Below are 21626 nucleotides of genomic sequence, written 5' to 3'. Positions count from 1 at the left end.
TTTTCACGGTGTGATAAAAATTCATATAAATTGAATAATCATATTATTTTGTAGATTTCATTAAGAGCTATATAATAAACATGTGAATTTTGGGCCATTCTATACGTATTTTTATTTTTACCACTAAACACTTTATATGAAATGCAAAACCTAAATCATGTAAATGTCAGACGATTTTTTTAAATTTATTGCATCCAATGTATGCACTCTTTTTGAATTGAAGTCAATCGCAATGTTGATTGCTGTTGTATTTTAAAATGGAATAGTGGTTTACTTTATGCATATAAGTGTTCAATTAATAAAGATATGATTGCCAACGAGTTGTTTTCTAATTAAAAAGAGAGCATGGATTCCTGACCAGAAATTCACACTAATTGTTTTAGAAAATTACATTGATGAATGAACTATATTTTGTTCAGATTAGGTGAATTTGAATATTTTATTTGGCTTCTTTAAAGATTGTATACGGAGTTTAAGAACTTGTAAAGGGTCATCTTAAGATAATTATATTTTACAGTTTTAGAGTGAAATCTCCTCCATTTGAAAATGTGTTTGGCAATGTGGCATTACTCTTGGGTGCAGTAATATCTTCATAACGTTACCGGATGGTTTCGTGTTTGCTTACAACATACAATAATAGACATTCATATAAAATTGTTTTGCCAAAGTCACATCATACTGGGATAAAGATAATTCGAACTAGACGTTTCTATATTTTCATGTAATCATACTGTTGTGTTTGTTTTTCAGTACACACAATTATGTCATTATTCAACCAGTCTTTTGTTGTTACGCAGCCTTTTTGTCTTTCTTAAAGCTGTCTGCAAGAAGTTTTTTTATATTTAATAAGTGAAACATTTATTCAAAGTCGTATTGCCTTCATTTCAAAATTATCCAATTGTTTCAGCAGCTTTCGTTCAACGATACGGGTAAGGTTTTGGCGTACAAATCACTTGAACCCCGGTTTATGAGTTCAGATCAAAACAATACACGATTGTTAATTTCCTTGTTTTACAAAATATAGTATCCAACAATATCATACAATGAATATCTTGTTTCTGTTCCTATGGAATATATTTGCTTTCCAAGTGTTATACAAATGCCATTCAGAAAACATTCAGATACTGATGGTTGACGATGTATCACAATGTGAAAGTTCATGAAAATGATCGCGCATTTCTGTCTGTCGGATTTCTTTTGACAAATTTCGATTTCAGTGTCAGGTATATCGTGTGTATGAATGTTAATGTATGATCCGACTGTGTTTGACAGGGATGCCGTTTTTATGTGTATATTTTTGTGAATTTGATAACATAATCCTATTTTTTTGAATGTAAAACAAATCGAATACTTAGTCATTGTGAATACAAATAAGTTTATTTATTAAATTCAAACCAAAATTGCTGTTGCTTTTAGTGCCGAGCACATAGTCTTATGTTTGTTCGATACTCACCTGGTATTCTATTTATCCCAATATGTTCGCATGTTTCTGTCTTCATTATGAAGGAAAACAAACTAAACGCCTGAATGGAATTCAGGAAATGTAAACACCTTTGAAGAAAATTGCCTAGAGAGAATTGAATGGCTTATATTCAGAGAGTTTCGCTTGATCAAAATAATGAATGAGTTAACAACTGTCAGCTTCACAAAACTAGCTGTAACTTTAACATTTACATGCTAAGATGTTTTGTTCGGGAAACACATACGTGGTTAGGTCGTGTATTACTTAGTGTTAATGTTTTCGTAGATAATTCGTTTTCCAATACGTTTATTTTTATAAAGTAGTTTAATGCCTTTCTTGCATAGTTATCTATTTTTAAATTACTTTCGTACATTTTAATCGGGATTATGACAACGTATTACTTAGGCCAATAGTTCATATATCTTGCAGCAATGAAACACGTCTGTATCGTAACCTGTTCAAGCTCTTAGGAAAACGCGTTCAGGAAATAATTTACATATTGCATACAATATGTAAATTAAGGAAATAATACAACAATACATACGTTTTAGCTATATTTGAAAAATATTTAATTTTCATTATTGTGCTCACCATATGACCTATAATTCTGGAACCCATTTTACGTTTCTGAACTAATGACTTTCTGCACTGATGTCCAATGCAATAAAACTACAACACATCTCTTTGGGGAAAAATGTACCGAACATTGATGTATTCTATCGACCTCTGCCTTACACATAGGTTATGAAATTGTCAATAAAAACTAACAACCGTAGAATCGAGTGGCATGAATTAACCATTTTTAATAAATCAATTGATCCATAGTTGTAAGCGAATGTTTACTCGTACATTGCATAATGAAATTTTATGTTCAGTTATTTTATATTTGTTATAAACAAATAATGACTTGACGATAAATACTTGTTGATGTTTCAATTATCCACCATAGCGTCTCCTGTTGACCAATACTTTTAGTATTGGTAAGACCATAAAATAACGCCTTGTAAAGTAAATGGTTTAAAGTGTTATATCAATCATTATATTTTAAAATCAATTACCTATATATAGGTATAGCTATAAATAGGAAGTGGCACTGTGGCTTGGTAAGTGTAAAATAATGGACGCATAGTGTATTAAAACACGTATAAACTTATTTGGTCCGGACCAAAACTTAATTACCTTTCCACAAAATCGGACCCGGTCAAGGTTGAGTGCAAATGTGCCTAGCATTATCATATGGGCACGCCACAAGGGTTATAAACCATTGTATTAATAAATTAATTCGTCTGAATTTTCAGTGAAAAAAATACTGTTGGCATAAGTAAAGGCATTACATTCTCACAGTTCGATATAACTTAATAAACATAACAAGGTAAATAAGTGTGCTTGAAACATTCCATTATAAAAATCTCCACGTAATACTCAAGGTCCTGTCTGCTCTTCTTGTTAATTAATACATTGGTTGACACAACAAACAAAAACTCCTGGTAGTAGTTTTTCCGTTTGAAACAGGTACGTTTACAAAGCGATGATAATTTATATACTAGAGGTCATGTACGTCTCCTTAATTTATGCTTGATATAAATCAGTCCGAACGCAATGTATCTTGATCAATCAAAATGAAGTGTATGAGGTTTCCAGACGTTGCATGTCCTTTTCAAATGAGCGTATGTTATACAACTTTTTCACTTAAAAACAGTCGTCTGGTTATAATTTCTATTTTGTGAATATCTTATGATTACGATTCGAAAACGTTTATATCTGGAACACATCTATTCAGTAACAACAATTATATGATTAAATCTGTTAACAAACTGAACACCCGCATGAGCATGTGATGTGTTCTTGAAATAAACTTTACTAAGTACTGTACACTTTGTACTGTACATACCTCATTAAAATCATAATTATATATTTATTTCCAATTTAAACATTGTATTCATGTTGCTAATCATATTTAACATAGACCTAGTGCTGTTTGTGATAGAATACAATGCAAGCAGACCGCAAACATGGGTTGACATTAGACTCATATTAATACAACGCGAGTTGTACATTCTTGATTTCTGAAGAACGGAAATCCGTCTGAATAATTTCCTATCGAATTTCGTGGGACACTTACTTAGAACGAATTCCCGTTTCGCGCGCAAATCTCGAAAACTCCTTGGTAAATCATATTTTAATGAACCCATCACAAATAACAGAATAAGCAGAAATTTTATGAGAACCGATGACGCATAACATATGCAACAAACATGTTTCTTTATAATAGGTAACAAACACAATATATTATCAAATATAACAATAAGCACTCGTTGCTTGGGTCTTGGCCATTTTTCCCCTAAAGTACGGCCAATGTACGGCCATTATTTTGTTATTATGGTAATTTTGTTAAATGTACTTATTGAAATACTGCTACGGTGTGTACTGTTTTATTATAATTTATTGTAAACATATGAATGTGTTATCATATCATGCATATTTTATTCTTTCCAAGATAAATGGAAACACACATCCGAAATGTAACAACAACCAGGTGGATTGCCAATCTCTCTTACACGACGGTTACATTACATTCACCTCTGTGATGGGCACAGAATGGACTATTTTTATGACAGCGTCTCAATCATGTCATGATCATTCCAAGCGTTCATCATGGAGGTTACAGTATACTCAACAATCTCTTGCACGAGGGTTACATTACATTCACTGCATTAAAGAAAACCATCCCATACCATAATATCTTATATCAGTCTTAATTAATTATTATAAATTGATATGTTTTTATGTTAACAAACCCACATACATACATACGTCGAAGCAATGCCTATCGTCACTCAATAAAAAATATGTTTCAATTGTTTACATTTGTGAAGTGCGTGGAATGATTCCATCTGCGTAAATGGGCAATAAAATAGTTCCAAAGAGTTGCATAAAAACTCGCAAGTTTTGCACGATGTATCGTTAATTTAAAATTCCTATTCCATTATTGTTTGCCTCTGATCCTAAAAAACCCAAATCAAATGTTTTTTGAATGCGTTTGTACGGTTTGCCCAGTTTCTGGGCAAAATGGCATACTGAGCCTTCCGCAGAGGTGTATGTGAGAGCAAGGAACGACAACTCTGCGTGGAGATCGGTGGATTGCATGTTAAATACTTTAACATGTTAAAATGCATGTTATTGACTTTGTTATAAATGTTTTGTTTTCATTTTAACTTTTAAAAATGTATTCACACACGTATGATATGATATAAAAAAAATACACATGGGGATAATAAATTATTATATTTGTAAATATGCATTCTTCCGGCCTTTTTGCAAAAACCATCCCAGCCAATGGACGAACAAACTTTGTTTATTGCAAGGATTTTTTGTTTATTTGCGCGTTTAAGACTGCTTTAAATGTTGTATATTTAATATTCAATTTCCCTTGATTAATACGTTTCATTTCCATCGAACTCTACTAAATATGAATATTCAAGTGATAATTAGACAGTTTCCGGCTGTAATGCTTTCTAAATTTTAAGAATACAATCGATTTGCAATATCCTTTGTTTTTATTGTGCTGATATGCTGATATACAAGAAAGCAAATATTTAAAGAAAAGAAAACAATAGTCGATTTCTATTCTAACAGATTAAATGTGAATTTACCCCCCTCCTTCGCTCTTAAAAATGCTTTTGGGAAATTTGTGTTCAACTCCGAAGTTTCTCAAATTCTCTTCTTGTTCTAGCTGTTATGTAACATTAACATTAATATATTATATATATATTCCCAGGTAGTTGTATACACGCGCTTTGCCAAGTTTCTAACATGCCACGATAAGGTAAGATAAAATTGTACCTGGCATTTGCTCCACTTCCGGTTGTTATGTGTTATGTCTTACAAAATATCATTTATTATCCTTTAAGTATTCGTAGTTAAATATATGTTTTAATTATATAATTATATAATTAAGATATTTCCCATTTACAACTGTGATCAACTCGAAAAACAGGCAACTATTATCATATTCACCACTAAAGCATTCCACAATTACTTTTAATTAGGGAAAGTTAAGAATATCCCATAAAATCCGGATGGCTCTTTCTCTGATGTACAAAGCACACTAGCTGGTCAAGCGTTGAAGGCGACACTCAAGATGAACAAATTCCTTACAGGTTTATCTACATTACTGTGAAACACAGATTTGTTTGATACATTAGTATCACCTATTCTTTATTATGGTATCGAATTTTCGGGTTTGTCAAGGACGATGCTATAGAACGTATGCATATGCAATTTTGTAAAAATCTGTTGGGTTTTAACAGAAGCACTCAAAATGATTAAATATACGGCGAACTTGGGCGCCTTTACTGTCAAACATATAGATATTATAATATAATAATATATTAGGTTAAAATGTTACACACTAACAGGAATAAATTCAGTAAACAAAAATCACCTAACATTGTTGAATGATTGTGAAAGATATCCTAACAAAATTATTTGGTGCTCCCTTCTACGTTATTTGCTAAGCACTCTTGGTTTTTACGACGCCTGGTAATTTCAGGATGTTGGTCATGATATTATATTTTTAGGTGCTATTAAACCAAAGATTAACAGATAATGTTATCAAAAATTAGAACGGTCGATTGTTAAACTCGAATAGAGCTCTTGTTTTAAATATAGCAAACTTTCGAATTCAACCATATTTAGTATTATGTAATATTAAAAAGTACATATTAAGCTCATCTAGGTAACGATTATCTTCTCATAGATAGAGAATAGAAAGTGGCAGATGGTCTAAACCCAATCCCACATCTGTTGAGCAAAGGGCATGTTTTATCTAAAACCGTCTAGAAGACGAATATCATTTTGTGCTTGAATGCAACTTATACTAAAATGAAAGATGTAATATATATACCTCTATGTTTTAGAAACAGACCAAATATGCAGGAATTGATAGAACTTATGTGAATCTGTGTTAAGCAAATTTTGTGCCTTTGTTCATGCCGCATTTTCAGTAAGTCTAACAAACATGGGTCTTTCCATTTGATAAAAATGTACCCATTAAATATATTCCACGAATGTCGTCTATCTATATATGTTATCGACTTCTTTCACTATCTAAAATATGTAAATTGCTTCTGTTTTAGTGTGTGTATGTAAATGAAATGCACATATATTGTATGCGTTATCAAACAGCTATTTATATTGTGCTTAAAATATATATAAAAAATCGGATTTATGTGTCTTTATAAATGTTTATCATATGATGTATAATTTGCCTGTCATCTACTATATGTTTTGTTGCGTAATAAACACGTATCATTCTGAATAAACACGGTTCATTCTAAATATCATTTATTGCATGTTCTATAATTGTTATTTTCAAATGAAAATAATGCACAATGGTATTTGTATTATTCATCTTCTTCTGTATTTTCAACAGTTTTGTGTAAGTTCTTGTTATAGTCTCACTATGATGTGCGACGAGTACAAACATGTGTAAAAACGGCAGATAACAATTGGTTGATATTATATATTATATATGCATGTAGTATGCATAATGTTCAACAACATCGCTTACTCATAACTTAAGTTCTTATCAGAAGTATGTTTATAGTATTATTAATCATGGTGTTACCGATTGTATGTACTAAAATGTGTCCACAAAGGCAATTCGCTTTCTTGAAATAGTGTTAATAACCTTGAAACTTAACTCTATCTTCCGACGTTAATCTGCTTACTAGAAATTGATGACAGACTGACATTATTCCGTAAATTGGTTGTTTGCTCAGCGGGCGCCTGTGCCAGTATCCCGCCAGCCTTGGTGATACTGGCTTGTTTCTTTAATCACATGTGTTTTTGTAGGGCTTTTTTCTCTGAAAAAAATAAGTGCAGCAGTCTGACAAGTGTTGTATTTTCCAATCGTTCAATCAATAGTTAATCTGCAATTAAACATAGTGTCAATATAATTATGTCTGTTATTGATATTGTTTTTTTTACAATCGATGCGTTTCCGGAAAGACGGTGATGAAGGGCTATTAATTTGTATACGTGTATATTATTGACTCTTGACTTGATTTTGTGATCATGATAATAAGATGCAGATTAATTAAATCGAGGACTGCGTTTTCTTGTGAATTTCTTAACGTGCATTTACGTGTTCTAAATGAAAAATGCTTCAACTTGAAAGTTATACGTTAAGTTGGCAAATTAAATGCTTATAAAATCCAATTTCAATTCAAAGGCCTATGATAATACACATGGTCAAACCCAATTGATTTCCAAACAAACGTCTAAAGTAACCTTAACCTTACGTGTATCTATTTTTATCCTTAAAAATAACAAAAATGGTTTTTATATGTTCTGAATTTGCAAGAATGTACACTACATCAAGCGCGATTTCTGCCTTGCGCAACTAATCACCGTCATTCAGCCCAGCGTGGCAACTACTTTCGTCACCGAGAAACACCGTGGAAAACCGTGGAATACCGTGGAACACTGTGATATCGCCGTGGTGAATCGATGTGAAAGGCTCGATAAAATATGTTGATAAGAACTCGGGCGCGGGCGATATCGGGCAATTTATATGTTCTACATGTCATTGTTATTTAACTAATCACTAATATGTGTCGCTCTCTGAACATGAACCACTATTGTTACCTACATTTGTTATTAAGATGACGTTTTGAAGTCTGAGAAACTTATGTTAAAAAGCCCAATTCAAGGAAACATTTTTGCGGCTCATTTTTGCACATAACAGTATACATATTCGAACACGTGGACATGTATATTTATTTCTGAAAAATTAGTGTATACGTCAAAGCAAAAACACATACAAATGATAATTTTCGTTAGTATTGTGCATACGTGTCTTAGCTTTTCTAGCTTACGTATACATTAAGTATCAAACAACATTTTGCATGCATCTTCTAAAAGTAGCAACGTTGACTAAATAAATGTGATTATTTCCAAATGTTTTCAATAAGCATATTTGTTAGCCGAATGTACTTTGATTTCTGCTATGATGACATCGTTATCAAACTGGGCCGTTAGTTGATATAGCAAGAGCGAAATGGGTCGATTGTGACCGTCATCATTGTTATTGCTGCCTCGCTGGTCCGAACTGGCATTTCTATTGTCCAGAAAAAAGTCAGGCCCTAGCGATATTCAAAAGATAAGAAGACCATACAGAGCCGCTAGTACAAGGCCTCCTTGACGCCATTTGAGAGAGCCGATCAATTGTCTTTGCATCACAGGCTAGAAGAAGTCACAGTTAAGACCCATAAGACAAGAAATCAAACTCCATGTCAATTCGCATATTGAAACAGTGTATTTACTATTAATGAAGCAACTAGTGTTTACGAATTATAGGCAGATAGTCGTGCATAATCATATACTATATGAAATAAAAATCGACCTATAAACACATATTTTATTTTTATTTTATGCCTTCGTTACGTGTTTTAACATTTTCAAAGTGTTTAAATGGGACTCTTTGCAGGAAGATTAACTTAGCAGAGCAGTACAAAATGTCAATGTTTTAACTGTTATTTTTCGATGTTGACATCAGAAAAAAATATTTTTAAATCATAGATATTACCATATTAACCACGCGAACGCAAAGCACAAAATACCAATTATGAATACGAAATTCAAAAATAAAAGGTAGAAAATACCGATTATTGAACATTATAAAACACATAGAGTGGAGAAGATTATTAGTTCAACTTGTTCATCTTTTTTTAATGAGAAACGCATAATTCAAGGCAGTATTTATCTTTCTCTCAGATGCCACTCTAAAGCAAATCCTTTTCTAATTACTCTTGTTATCGGTCTTCATGGCAATGTGATTGGTATTTGTCCTACAGCGGCCTATGTTGTATTTCTCGGTTGATATTTTACAATCCAATGCTGGATGTGCGCAACAATATCATTGAACACTTTTTCGAAATATGTCTACCGGTAATGCATCAAAATGTAGCCTGTATCAATAAAAAATAGTGTCATTGTTTCAATATGAATTAACGGATAAGATAACATATGTTGCATAAAATATATTGCGGTTTTATACGCGAAGTTGTATTTAAAGTAACAAACATACTCAAAATCAGCGATTATTTCGCAAAGTATTTCGTAAAATGAAGTTTACCAAAAAACAATCAGTGTTACTTAGCACAATAGTCCAAATTTCGAGGGAAAGACGTATTCATGAGAACTACGGCGTGCTTCCGAAGCTGCCCGAAGCCAATCTCGCTTTCGCTCGTAAATGTTCGGATATCGTAGACGGAAATTCACATGGATTATAATGTGAAAAATAAATAAATAACAAAGAACATTTTGTTTCGCGTAAAATCTATATTACCAGACCACATCTAGCGTTTAAATTTTGCCTTATACTGTATGGCACAAAGATTGTTTATGTGTTTTTTTTCGAAATATTGCGCAAAATATTCGTTGATTTTGAGTGATAATGGGCTTTTAATTTTTTTCTTACTTCTGTTGATCGAATGGTTATTTTGAACGTAATTAATGAAGAATTTAACAAAATTGCAATTTCACGTAGAAAATCATCGCAATTATTTCATCGAAAATATAACAATGATAATTAATGTAAAACTTATCAATACAATACCCAAGGCAACACTTTTTATTCAGTAGCGAATTATTTATTTTTTTTAAATGATATGAAAAAAACATATCGCGGTGAATATTGCCTATTCGTTAGAGGTCACTTTTTGTCTTTCAATGTCCACTGCCCCAACCAATGGAATCGTGTTTATTTAAAGTGTTATAGTGTTATGTATTACGTATTATAGCACTCAATACATACTAATGTAAACAAGTTTGAAATAAAAATTATACGATCAAACAGCAGAAAAACACAAACATCTAACTTATTTTAGTCTTGTAAATATACAGGCTCCAGATGTTTCTCGCATCATGATCGATGCATGCAGCCGAAGAAAATGCAGAACGAAAATAAGCACAACGTTGTATTGATGTAGGAATTCAGGTTTAAATGTTTTAAATGGAAAATGGAATATCAAACAATGGGACCGCTTTTGTAAGATAAGTTACCTCACTATTTATATGCTTTTATCAGACTGAGTGCAGATACGTACGAAAGTATGTACGTCGTAAATATAAGTGCTTTGAAAACGAAACAGCACGTCTAGTTATATTATTGACATATTGGTTCACCGAAACTGTTATCGTTTGCAGCAAGATACTTGTACGATGTTTAAAAATCAATACTGAACGTTGAATACAGTTTGAGAGTGATGTTGCGTTGTAAATAAGCTGGCATTCCTGCAAACGCGCTCATGTAGGAAAGCTGTACTGTATGCGAGAGTCGAAATAAATGACTGTAAACTGATAAATTCAAACACACATAAACCCAGGTACATCATCATCCTTCCGTTCTATCGGATCACCTGTGAAGAAGGATTTCAGAACGCTCAACATTTTACGCAGAATATTAGAGGAGTAGCATCCGACAAAAATAACGAGAATACTTACGTTGTGTTCGTTTCTTGGAATGTTTCATAATTGATAATTGTTGTGTCATTGGAACAAAAAACAACGAGCATTTCAAGATGTGTATTAATTCCCGACGTACACTGTTGGTAGTCGAATAAACGTTTAGAAGTTTACTAAGGAAGGGTATTAAAAGTGTGTCTGAACTGACTGTAAGTCATATTTTTTAAAAATGGATTCGGAAGAAGAAAGGGATAACATAATTCATCAAACCAAAAATAAAAAATCAGTGCAAATTGTGGATGATAGACCGGAAATAGTTGAAGTGCATGAAAAACATGGACCGCTTTATAAAGCGATTCCAAAAATGCCGGTGCCACTTGCAATTCTCTGCTGCATTCTTAACATAGGACTTCCGGGGGTCGGTAGGTATTATCTTGTTGGTTATTTAATTATGTCACGTAATTTGAAAGGGATCAAATGAGACCAATCGTGGGCTTTACTTTCAACTACAGAAAAAGAAAAAGTTCTTTTTTTATATGCCGTACATCAGTAGAAAACTATATGCATTAAAATATTGCTGTTTTAATTCAGAATGTTAAGGGCATCTTTTCACGTTTTGGTAAACTGACAAAATTAAAAAAGAATGCTTTAGATTCGCAAACTATCGTTGTAGTAATGATTTTTGTGAGGAAACAGTAATTTTGAACATTTGCCATGCTCTAAAATATCAAGTATATGCATCTTGTGACGATTTAAAAACCTGAAAATTATAAAGCGTTGCAACGCAAAACATTTGAATAATTTGGAGAGTTCTGTTGTTGTCGTTATATTTTGTGACACTACGAGGATTGCTTATATAAAGTATAAAATACATCAATAATTGTTTGAGCACGAATGGCCAAGTTGTCTAAGCGTTCGACTTTTACTCCAGGGGTTAGTGGTTCGAGCCCAGTTGAGGGTTACTTTTTTATTATTTTATTCTTGTTTTTACTTTTACTGGAGCTTTTCAGATCCAATGTTGACATTTATCAATATAAAGCATTTAACATCAAACTTAATACATGCCAAAATCTGTGAAAAGGTCCATTTAATGCATTTATTTCTCACTTGAAGTGACACAACATTTGTTCGTATGCAATCAATTCAGTAATTGGAAAAACACTGAACGTTAAGTTTAAATCACATTCGCGTATTCAGGTGTACAACGTAATTCAAAGGTAACAGGGATCGGTTAAAAACCAGGGCAGATAACATTGGCAAGAATTGAAAATACCATCAAGCCAGACGAAATTATGCTGGCATTGGCTCAAGAACTGGTATGAAATCAGTTTATCTTTACTTGATATATTTTATCGCAGTTTTGTATATGTGCATTTTTACGGTTAATTTGGAGAGTCAAATATAAGACTTCCATCAAAAAGGAGAGCTAAAAAGTAAGCTATACAGTAGTCAGGCATCAAATCACGTGCCTATTTTAAACAATTTGGTAAAAGTCTGTATAAAAATGTTTATTAACCATGTATACACTGTCTGGCTATAGACAAACGGTAAACATTAAACATAATGAATATTGTATCTATTTCGTTGCAGAAGGCATATGTTGGGACACCGCATTTGTATAGTACAATAATTGTGTTCGCTCTGATTTGAGACTGACGGATGTTTATTTGTGTAACCATATAATTATATTTTGTGTTTTATTGTTTTATCTTTTAATCGAAACTCAAAACGATAAAATACTACTGCAGTTAGACTACAAGCAACTGTTGCCAATGCTGTGGTTGGAATCAATTAGGGACGTTCTCGTCTGGGTTAAGAAAAATATCATCGTAGGTAAAGAGATGTATAGAGATGTCTTAACGAAGTTAACCACGTAATCGAAAATAAATTATATAGGATCGTGACGCGATTAATAATTTCATTTCCTAGGGGATTGAGGGGTTTAAAAATTGTTTAATTACTTACACTTCCGATTGAAATGGTATCATTTGTACTAAGAAAGCCATTATGTATTGTTCACTATTAAATGACAGTCATTACTGTGTTTTGTCTTACAAGAGTTATTGTATCAATAGATGAGACAACTTAACATTACGTGATTTGAAAATAATAAATAGCTGGTTCCATGAAATGTCAAGTTTGTGTTCTATCTGAATACAATAAATGGCAATTTCGATTTTTACATATTATATTGTTATCTAGTGCATCCTTAACGCTGTTGTCATTGGTTGCATTTATGATTATCCCATTACATAGCGGATCAGAGCCATATATATCATTTTTACAGGTATAAAACTATTGGACGAAACACTAACATGTCAACATCAGTATCATAAAATTATTCATATACTAATGCAAAACCGACTGGAAGGTGAGCACTACATATATGCAGTGACATCAACAAGAAGCACAATGCAGCACAGCTTTCTCCTCCATTTATACAAAGTGTTAAACGTCGGACATTACACAAGCACTGTGGTGAAATATGTTTTAGTACGTTTTAGAGTTCTGAATGATAACTACACCTGACATTAAAACGTTCAAATCTGCCACCATTGTTCATGTTGATGCTTGATTTTCGCCTCCGTGTATTCGCTACACGGAAGTATAAGTAACATTCCCAATTGTATATGGGCCGTGCTCTGTGCAAAAGAGGTTTAATTCTTGTGCTTAAGGTGTCGTACTAGATTTAGTATATTCAGTCTGCAAAAGCTAATCAGCGACGATAATGTTTGCTTTTGTGATATTTTTCGTTTCAAAAAAGTCTCTTGTTAGCAAAGTTTAGTAAAAACAAAGGTCGTCCCTGATTAGCGTGTGCGGACATGCCAGGCTAATCTGTCGACACATTACGCACATGTATTAAAACCCCTTTTTCCAGAGCGCAACTCATGTATTCTATCGGTCTGTTTATGAATAAGCAATCGACTCATTGCGATAAATAAAGTGTAAGACGTTCCCATGTTTTACCTGGCTTGTCCGCCAAACGCAAATTTGAGAGCATTAAAAAGTGAAATACAATATATAATCAATCTGATCAGGCTCGTCATGTTTACTACACAGCAACAACTCAATGTCTTTTGTCAAGCATACCGTTAAACCTTGTAAAAGATAAAGACAATTTTAATATAACATTCACAGAAAGAACAATTAAACAAATAGTTTATAGCCTCTGAGGTTGTACATGTTGAAAATAATGTTTACCGGCATGTATGTGTACTGTGGTGCAACCGAAAGTTAATCTACCATATATGCCAAAGTTTGTAAGATTTATGTGATTTACAGTCAAAACTGAGAACAGCGGTTAGCCAAGGGAAATGACGAAGTGACCGTTGTCCACATGTGACCGTTTTGTTCGGAATACAATTTTTAAATGGTTGGTCAGTTGGTAGTATTGCTTCGTCCCATTGTGTTCGGAATACAAGTTTTAGATGGTTGGGCAGTTTGGTAGTATTGCTTTGTCGTTACGCCACCCAGACGTTTGCATACAGTGTAAAACAAAGGCTCATGGTCAATAACTAGGCATAATAGCATAATCAAATTACATTGAATAATAAGGAATACTTTTTTTGAAAATTGATTTAATTTCATATTCTTAAACTTGATAAATGACTTTATCAACGATAGAATAACTGTTTACTCATGCATCTCGTTCATTCAGTAAATAAATCTTGTCACGTGCCATTGACGTCATGTCCGAACAAGTAAAAAAAACGTTTTCGCTGTCATAAAACGAAAGTACGGTGTAACTGTATCGTCCTCTCACGCTAAAGCACACTCTGCACTTGCGTACGTCAAACACAGAACTCACTTGCTTTTACACGCGAACTTTTTCCAGATTCAAACAGTTTCAAACACTTGACTCGCTCCTCTAATTTGAAGAGTTACGTTTACCACTCAGTGTCGTTCAGTATTTATTATTCCGATTGCTTATAAAAGTATCGTGTACGCTAGAAAGCTCTTTTAAATAATGATCCAAAAATATTATTTTTAAATGCACACTCAAGGTTGTAACTACAATGTACTAATTACCGGTCATTAAATTAGCGATAATTACTTTAAACGTGTTACAAACTCTGACATATTTTTTAAAAAATACCCCACAAAATTATACCCGGAAAACAAACCTTCTCAAAACCCTATTATTTGTTTACTCGCAGCGGGCCGCTTTTATTTTATCAGAAGCAATTAGCGCTATCAGATGCTTTACCCGCAAAATAGACGGACAAATGATGTACTGTGTTTTGTTTTTACTTTTAGCGACTCGAAACGACTGACGCGTGACCGTTGTTTTCAGTTCAAACATGATTTTCGGAGCGGAATATAACTTTGGCCGTTATGGACGATTGACCGTTGTTCTCAAGTGTAATATAGAGTGAGTATCGTCGGGGGGAATCCAAACTGACCGTTGTCTGTAGTTGACCGTTATTCTCAAGTGACCGTTAGGTCAGTTTTGACTGTATGTAAAGTTTTTTTATTTTGTTTAAACTGCAAAGTACACACTTTCATTGAAATCTATAGGACAGGACTTGGTATCTTCTAGTTGTCAGCAATAAATACGCGCCTTGCTTGATATCCTTCGCCTTGTTGCAACACAACAAATAACAATGTAATCCATGTTACGTGATAAGTGTGAATGAAATGTATGATTTTACGTTTTTGCGCGTTATCTGTCCTCATTATTTGCTTTATTTGGCTTAAATTTTAAAGCTCACTGTGTCCTATCTGTTTTGCGATTGTTTATGCAACAGATCATTGAAAGGTTGCGCAATTGTGTTCAATGCGAGCGAAAACATGAAGTAATAAGCCTATTATGAATAACTCAAGAGACCCGTTCATAATTTTGCACAATAACCTTCATTCTTTGTTTGCTAAGAGTGTCATAAGCGATTATAGAATGTCATAACAGTTGTTTATTGCCTATATATATAAATTATGTACATATATTTGAAGAAAACTATGCCAGTTCTTACACGGGGACTCAAGTCGATCAAACCGTACTTTAACCATAGCGCACGATTTCGCGTCAGTAGTTTTACGATGTTGTTGCTTTTTTTACAATTAGAACTGTGAAGTTGTTAAAGTCCTTATTTTATATTAATACACGAAACATGAATAGCAACATTGACAGAGCTTACATTAGAGGGATCTTTTCACGTTTTTGGTCAATTGACAAAATTGAAAAAAGTTGTTTCAGATTCGCAAATTTTCGTTTTTGTTATGATATTTGTAAGAAAACAGTAATACTGAATATTTACCATGGTCTAATATAGCCATTATATGCATCTTTTGACGATTTAAAACCCTGAAAAGTATAAAGCGTTGCAACGCGAAACGATTGAATAATTTGAAGAGCTCTGTTGTTGTTTAATTTTGTGAAACTACGAAGATTACTTATATAAAGTATAAAATACGTGTCTTTTAGATACGTGGAGCGGTCTAATTGGTTTTTACTCAAGGACTCCGGGGGTCACTGGTTCGAGCCCTGCTGTGGGCTCCTTTTTTTTCCTTTTTTAAATTGTATTCTTGATTTTTTACTGGAGCTTTTAGATCCAATGTTTACATTTAGCAATATAAATTCAATTCAAAACATGCCAAAATCTGTAAAAAGGCCATTTTTAAAACGAATATTTTGTTGAATTACTTTTGCACATCCTAATCAACTATGATCCTGTTAATTAATTATCATAATTAAAAACAGAGTGCGGTTACGTTGTTCAGATACAAACGAATCAATAATTTAACAAAGTTTGATTAAATCTAGAGGTTCAATACATGCGGAATTTACTGTTCATTTATAACATTACGGTTGATATTTTATATTGGAACATTGCGTAATTTAATTAAGAGTTATTTATTATTACATAGTTTTTAAATTTAGAATGTTATTTTATATTAAACACATGTTTTGCAATTTAAAAAAGTAACAGAAGTCTCGTAATTCATGTACAGGTCTTCATTTGAGCGTCGGTCAATTTGACCAGTATATATTATAGTAAAGTATAGGGTCAGAGAAGTCATATCATCATTCATCAATTTATTACAACCCCAACTAACTTATTTTTAAGACATTTCTTGTAAAATGTGTATTTGTTTATAAAATTAATAACATTAAAAGTCAAAATTAAACACATACTATATAACGATGTCGCTCAGATTCAGAAAACACGAATCTAGAAAAGTTGAGCAGTCCATTTTGTGATGCCCGTATGTCTTATTTGGTTTACCAAATTATGGTATGTAAATGTGCTGAACATTTCTTTGGCCATTAAGTTCATGGCGACAGGACAGCGCCCTTCTAAATACATTATCATATGTAGGTACACATGGGAGAAATTGTATCGTGATTTCAATTAGTAACGTGATTCGCTTTGTAATGCATGGATTCAATCCGCCTTGATGTCTGTATCGTTGATCCTTTATAAAAATGCTGACAGCATCAGTATCTATGGATACCATTTTTTATAGTCTTCGTAGACGTAGATCTATAGAAAAGTTATCACTACTTTTTTTTGAACATTTTCAAATGGTTATATTTCGTCGATAATAAATGCAGTTGATGTAAAGTTAACCGATCAGCAGTTGTAAAGTCAGAGACTGAACACTGTTGTAATTATAGGCAGACTTTCCGTACATTTCTGTCATGTTATCGGTATCTTTGTTTATTTATCTGCGGAAATAAGTCTATAGTTTCACTTCAGAGTCATAAGATAAGTACTATGCTATAGGACTTGAACTTAAAAGGAATACACCAACGCTATAAATCTATGAAATAACAAATTACACGTTATTTTGAATTCAGAAGGCTTGAAGCGGTATGTCAGTTAATGATGATTTCAACATTTATTTAAAAAAAACATATATTGTGTGTCGTGATAACAGCATCATCATGTGATTCTCATGTCATCATCCTGTCTTGGCAAAAGTACCTTCACATGGCAGGTGTAGGGCAAAGCGCCAACGTAAGGAAATATAAACAATTTTGTGATTTGAGATTAAAACTTGATAATAAATGTTCTTTTAGAGTAAATCATTTTATGATTGAATATGCTTGACATGTTGAATAAATAATAAATATTTATACATCATTTTGCGGGTATATCAGGCAGCTTAAGAACTGTGCCCAAGTGTGCCTGAATTGTGTGGGCACCGTGCAACAGGTATAAAAATGCAAATCTGGAACCGGATAAAATGAGATAACAGGGCGCTGGGAACGTATTAAACGTTTAATAACTATGGCCGTGTGTGATCATCATATAGTAAAGAATAACGTAATAGATGATCATTTAGTGTCTACTTATGTTTCATATGAATTCATAGTTAATTCGTATAGTATTTAAATGATTTCATATAAACATTCGAGGAGAGTTACTGAAAAAAAATGTGTTTTTTTATCAATTAGTACACATTAAAGTTTCATCTGAAAATCATATCAAACACATTGTGTTTATGGGTAATTGTGATAAACAGCTATTGGTCGTCTTCCTATGAAGGAGGAAAGGATGCCTTTGCTTAGGTTAATACATGTCTTCTTTTGCCAACGCTTAGCATTTAAAGTGAAGATTAACTTAGATATTGGAATTGTGGACAGTATTGCCAGATGCTATTTCTTCATTAGCAACCTGCTGTCAAAAATGAAATGGCATTTGTCCTGTATTATTTATTTTTTAATTGCCACTGAACACAACTGACCATAATCGCGATCGCATTGCTATCTGTTTACAACATGTTTGGCACGATAGGCACTGGTTCAACTAACATAAGCTTAACAAAACAAAGAGGTTAATTAAAACATATGTAATAAACACAATACACACAAACTGTACATGTAAATCCGTTTTACTTCTTAATCGAACGTCCATAGTATTTCATCATAAATTAAAATTGGGTGAGATCGACACTTTGTTGCGAAACTTATTTCGTACAAACCAAAATATTATGATTATTTACCCAACTGTCATGCTTTTGTCCAGCTGACTGCAGACGAGTATTTAAATCAGACAAAGATTTATTTTTTTTTTAAACTTAAGCACATCACTTGAGAGCGTATTTGCGAAAGACTGGATATCTATGTTAATAAATCGTCAGCTCCTTTTGTACTCGATTACTTTATCATCAGATAAACAGTTCTGATATCGGCTCTCTTGAACATGAATTTATTAAAAACATATGTTTTGTTCTTCTAAAATGTATATCTTTGTGTATCCCTTTAAGTATTTAATTCAAGAATACTGACATTCAAAGTCATGAATGTACTTATTTTCCAGGAACATTGGTATCGGCATTCACAGTGTTATGCGGTGCACCGACAATGTTAAACAAACCCGGGCCAGCGTTCTTGTTCAATCTGCTGTCAGCATTCCTCCAACTTGTCACTTTCTTTGTCATCGTCGGCTGGGTGTGGTCAATTCTCTGGGGAATGAACATGGTCACATTAGCCAGTAAGTCCAGACAGTTGTATGGTTGTTGTATGTCATTGTTTTGTAATAGTTACGTTGTTTGTAAAATGATAAATTGTTTAACCAAGAATTGAGACTTTTAAGGGCCTATTTTAAGATATCTTATTTGACCCTATCCCGAATCCAGTATATCGAACCCCGCATCATGGTGTGATCACGTTGCAGCAACTAAAATCAGCGGTGTCCAATACACATATGAAGCGAAAAGTGTGCAGAAAAAAATGTGATAAGCTTAGAGAAAAGTTGGAAGATAAAGATTAAATATTTTACGTCGGCTCTATACACTGAATGAAATACCATATAGCTTGAAGAGGCATTCCTTAAAGGGACTGTTCAACAGATTAAAGCGTCGTTCGACGCGAATCGATATTTTGGGAAACTACGAGGATTGCTTATATAGCTAAAAAAAATACCTCCGCATTTGACATGAGCGTGGATGGTCGATGGGTAAAGTCGGGAGACATTTTACTCCAAGTTTCCATGACTATAGGGGTCAGTGGTTCGAGCCCTGTGGAGGTTAACGTTTTTTCTTCTTTTTTAAATTGAATTCTTATTTTTTAATGGAGATTTTTAGTTCAACTGTTTAAATTTATCAATATAAAGCATTTAGAGCAGCAGTTAATGACAAGCTTTAATACATGCCAAAATCTGTTGGACGGCCCCTTTAAAATAGGAATTCAGGCATTGAAACCTTGAACTTTTTAGTTGTTTTTGTTGTTGTTTGTAGCGTCATTTCCTTTTGTTTCTGGAGTTGTTGGTGTATCATGCATAGCCATCATTTTACCTTCAATAACACATAAAGTAATCAGCAATTATATCCCGCCACACTGAGCATTAATTGCGGTGTTTAGTTTTGTGATCTGTCTACTAATAATTATAATCATTAAATAAAACCTTTATATAATTGCATACATAATGTACTCAAGTCGTTATTGTTCGATGCTATTCGGGAGGGATGCATGCTATGCCGCCGGTGCATACAAATTTGGTGTATAAGGGGACATTTGATATAGCTTGTTTTGGAAAACAATTATTGTGTTTGTACCCCATTTCTGAATTGGCGTTCCACCCCAAATTTTCCCTTGGAATAGCACAGTTTTAACAAATAAATTATGTTGATTGATGTTTAGTTGTGTTTAGAAAGCTTTAATGTATGACCTTTCGATCAAAAATTAACTATTGTATAATTAAATGTGTGTGAATCTGGTTAACATTTTCGAATATTTGGTCCATCATTCTGCAAACGATATAATTTATGAAAAACATGTTATTGTGACATAAATAACAATAATGGTATGAAGGTAGTAGTTTAAGAATGATGAATTTTACACACGTATAAAGTATACGTCATTTTGACTGTATCATGCTTCTAATAAAGTCACTTATACGAACATGTTGATGAGGATGACTGATATATATGTTCATGTCATTTCAGTGAACTGGGGGGAAGAGAAGAGAACACCTTATTACTGTCGTCGACAGAGCAGCGTCGATGTGCCGTGATCACGTATTATATAAACACAAACTAACGTTCTTTGAATTTCCTAAATCTCCATATCTTATTTCCTGTCTGATATGGCGTTTTTCTTCTGTTGTTGCTCTGAGCTGGTTCTTCAACAAATGCAAATGAACAGATTCAGACGCAGTGATACAAATATAAGTGCGTTGTTAACGATGTATAGTCTGATCATTATGCGTGTAGCTTTATATTTGCCAGACAACTGTAATTCAACAATTATGGAATGTTTGGTAGTGGAGGCAAATAGTAAGACATAATGACGGACTTTAATTTAAGACTCAAAGTGGTGTTGATACAACACAGCCCATAGGATTGATATACTATATATGTTTAGAATATATTTCTTAAAGCAATTTTAAGATGACGTGTCTAAAAATATTTAGCGAGTAATATATTTTAGTTCTCAATAGCTTAACTCTAGCGTGAACGTTTTTATTTATCAAATATTTTTACGATGCAGACCTCTTACAGTGTGAATTAACATTTATCTTTAAAATACGTATTTAATAAATTCCTAACATATTAATAATATGATGTGTATATCTTACATTTGACAAGAGTGTCCAAAATAAAAGTAAATCTCAAAATCTGTAACAATATTTCTTCATACTATTAACCAAAATAAAATTGTTAAAAAGAATGGAACGTTTCACGCTATTTTATTGGAAAAATCGTTTAAATTTCAGCCTTTAGAGAGGGCATGCACGCATGCATTCGA

The 21626-nt window shown here is 33.0% G+C and overlaps 1 protein-coding gene across 1 annotated transcript; it reads left to right on the top strand.

Moving 5' to 3' along the window:
• The first annotated feature begins 10440 nt into the window (after positions 1–10440).
• Positions 10441–21417, top strand: LOC127860424 (protein stum homolog). The gene is made up of 3 exons (XM_052398500.1): positions 10441–11355; positions 19198–19371; positions 20825–21417. The coding sequence occupies exons 1-3, from the start codon at positions 11163–11165 to the stop codon at positions 20890–20892; spliced, it is 435 nt and encodes a 144-aa protein (XP_052254460.1). The 5' UTR covers positions 10441–11162; the 3' UTR covers positions 20893–21417.
• The last annotated feature ends 209 nt before the right edge of the window (positions 21418–21626 follow it).

This window comes from Dreissena polymorpha, chromosome 15, assembly GCF_020536995.1.
Source record: "Dreissena polymorpha isolate Duluth1 chromosome 15, UMN_Dpol_1.0, whole genome shotgun sequence".
Classification (NCBI taxonomy): domain Eukaryota; kingdom Metazoa; phylum Mollusca; class Bivalvia; order Myida; family Dreissenidae; genus Dreissena; species Dreissena polymorpha.
The sequence above is the reverse complement of the archived record's forward strand: the minus strand, read 5'-3'. Positions and strand labels throughout refer to the sequence as shown.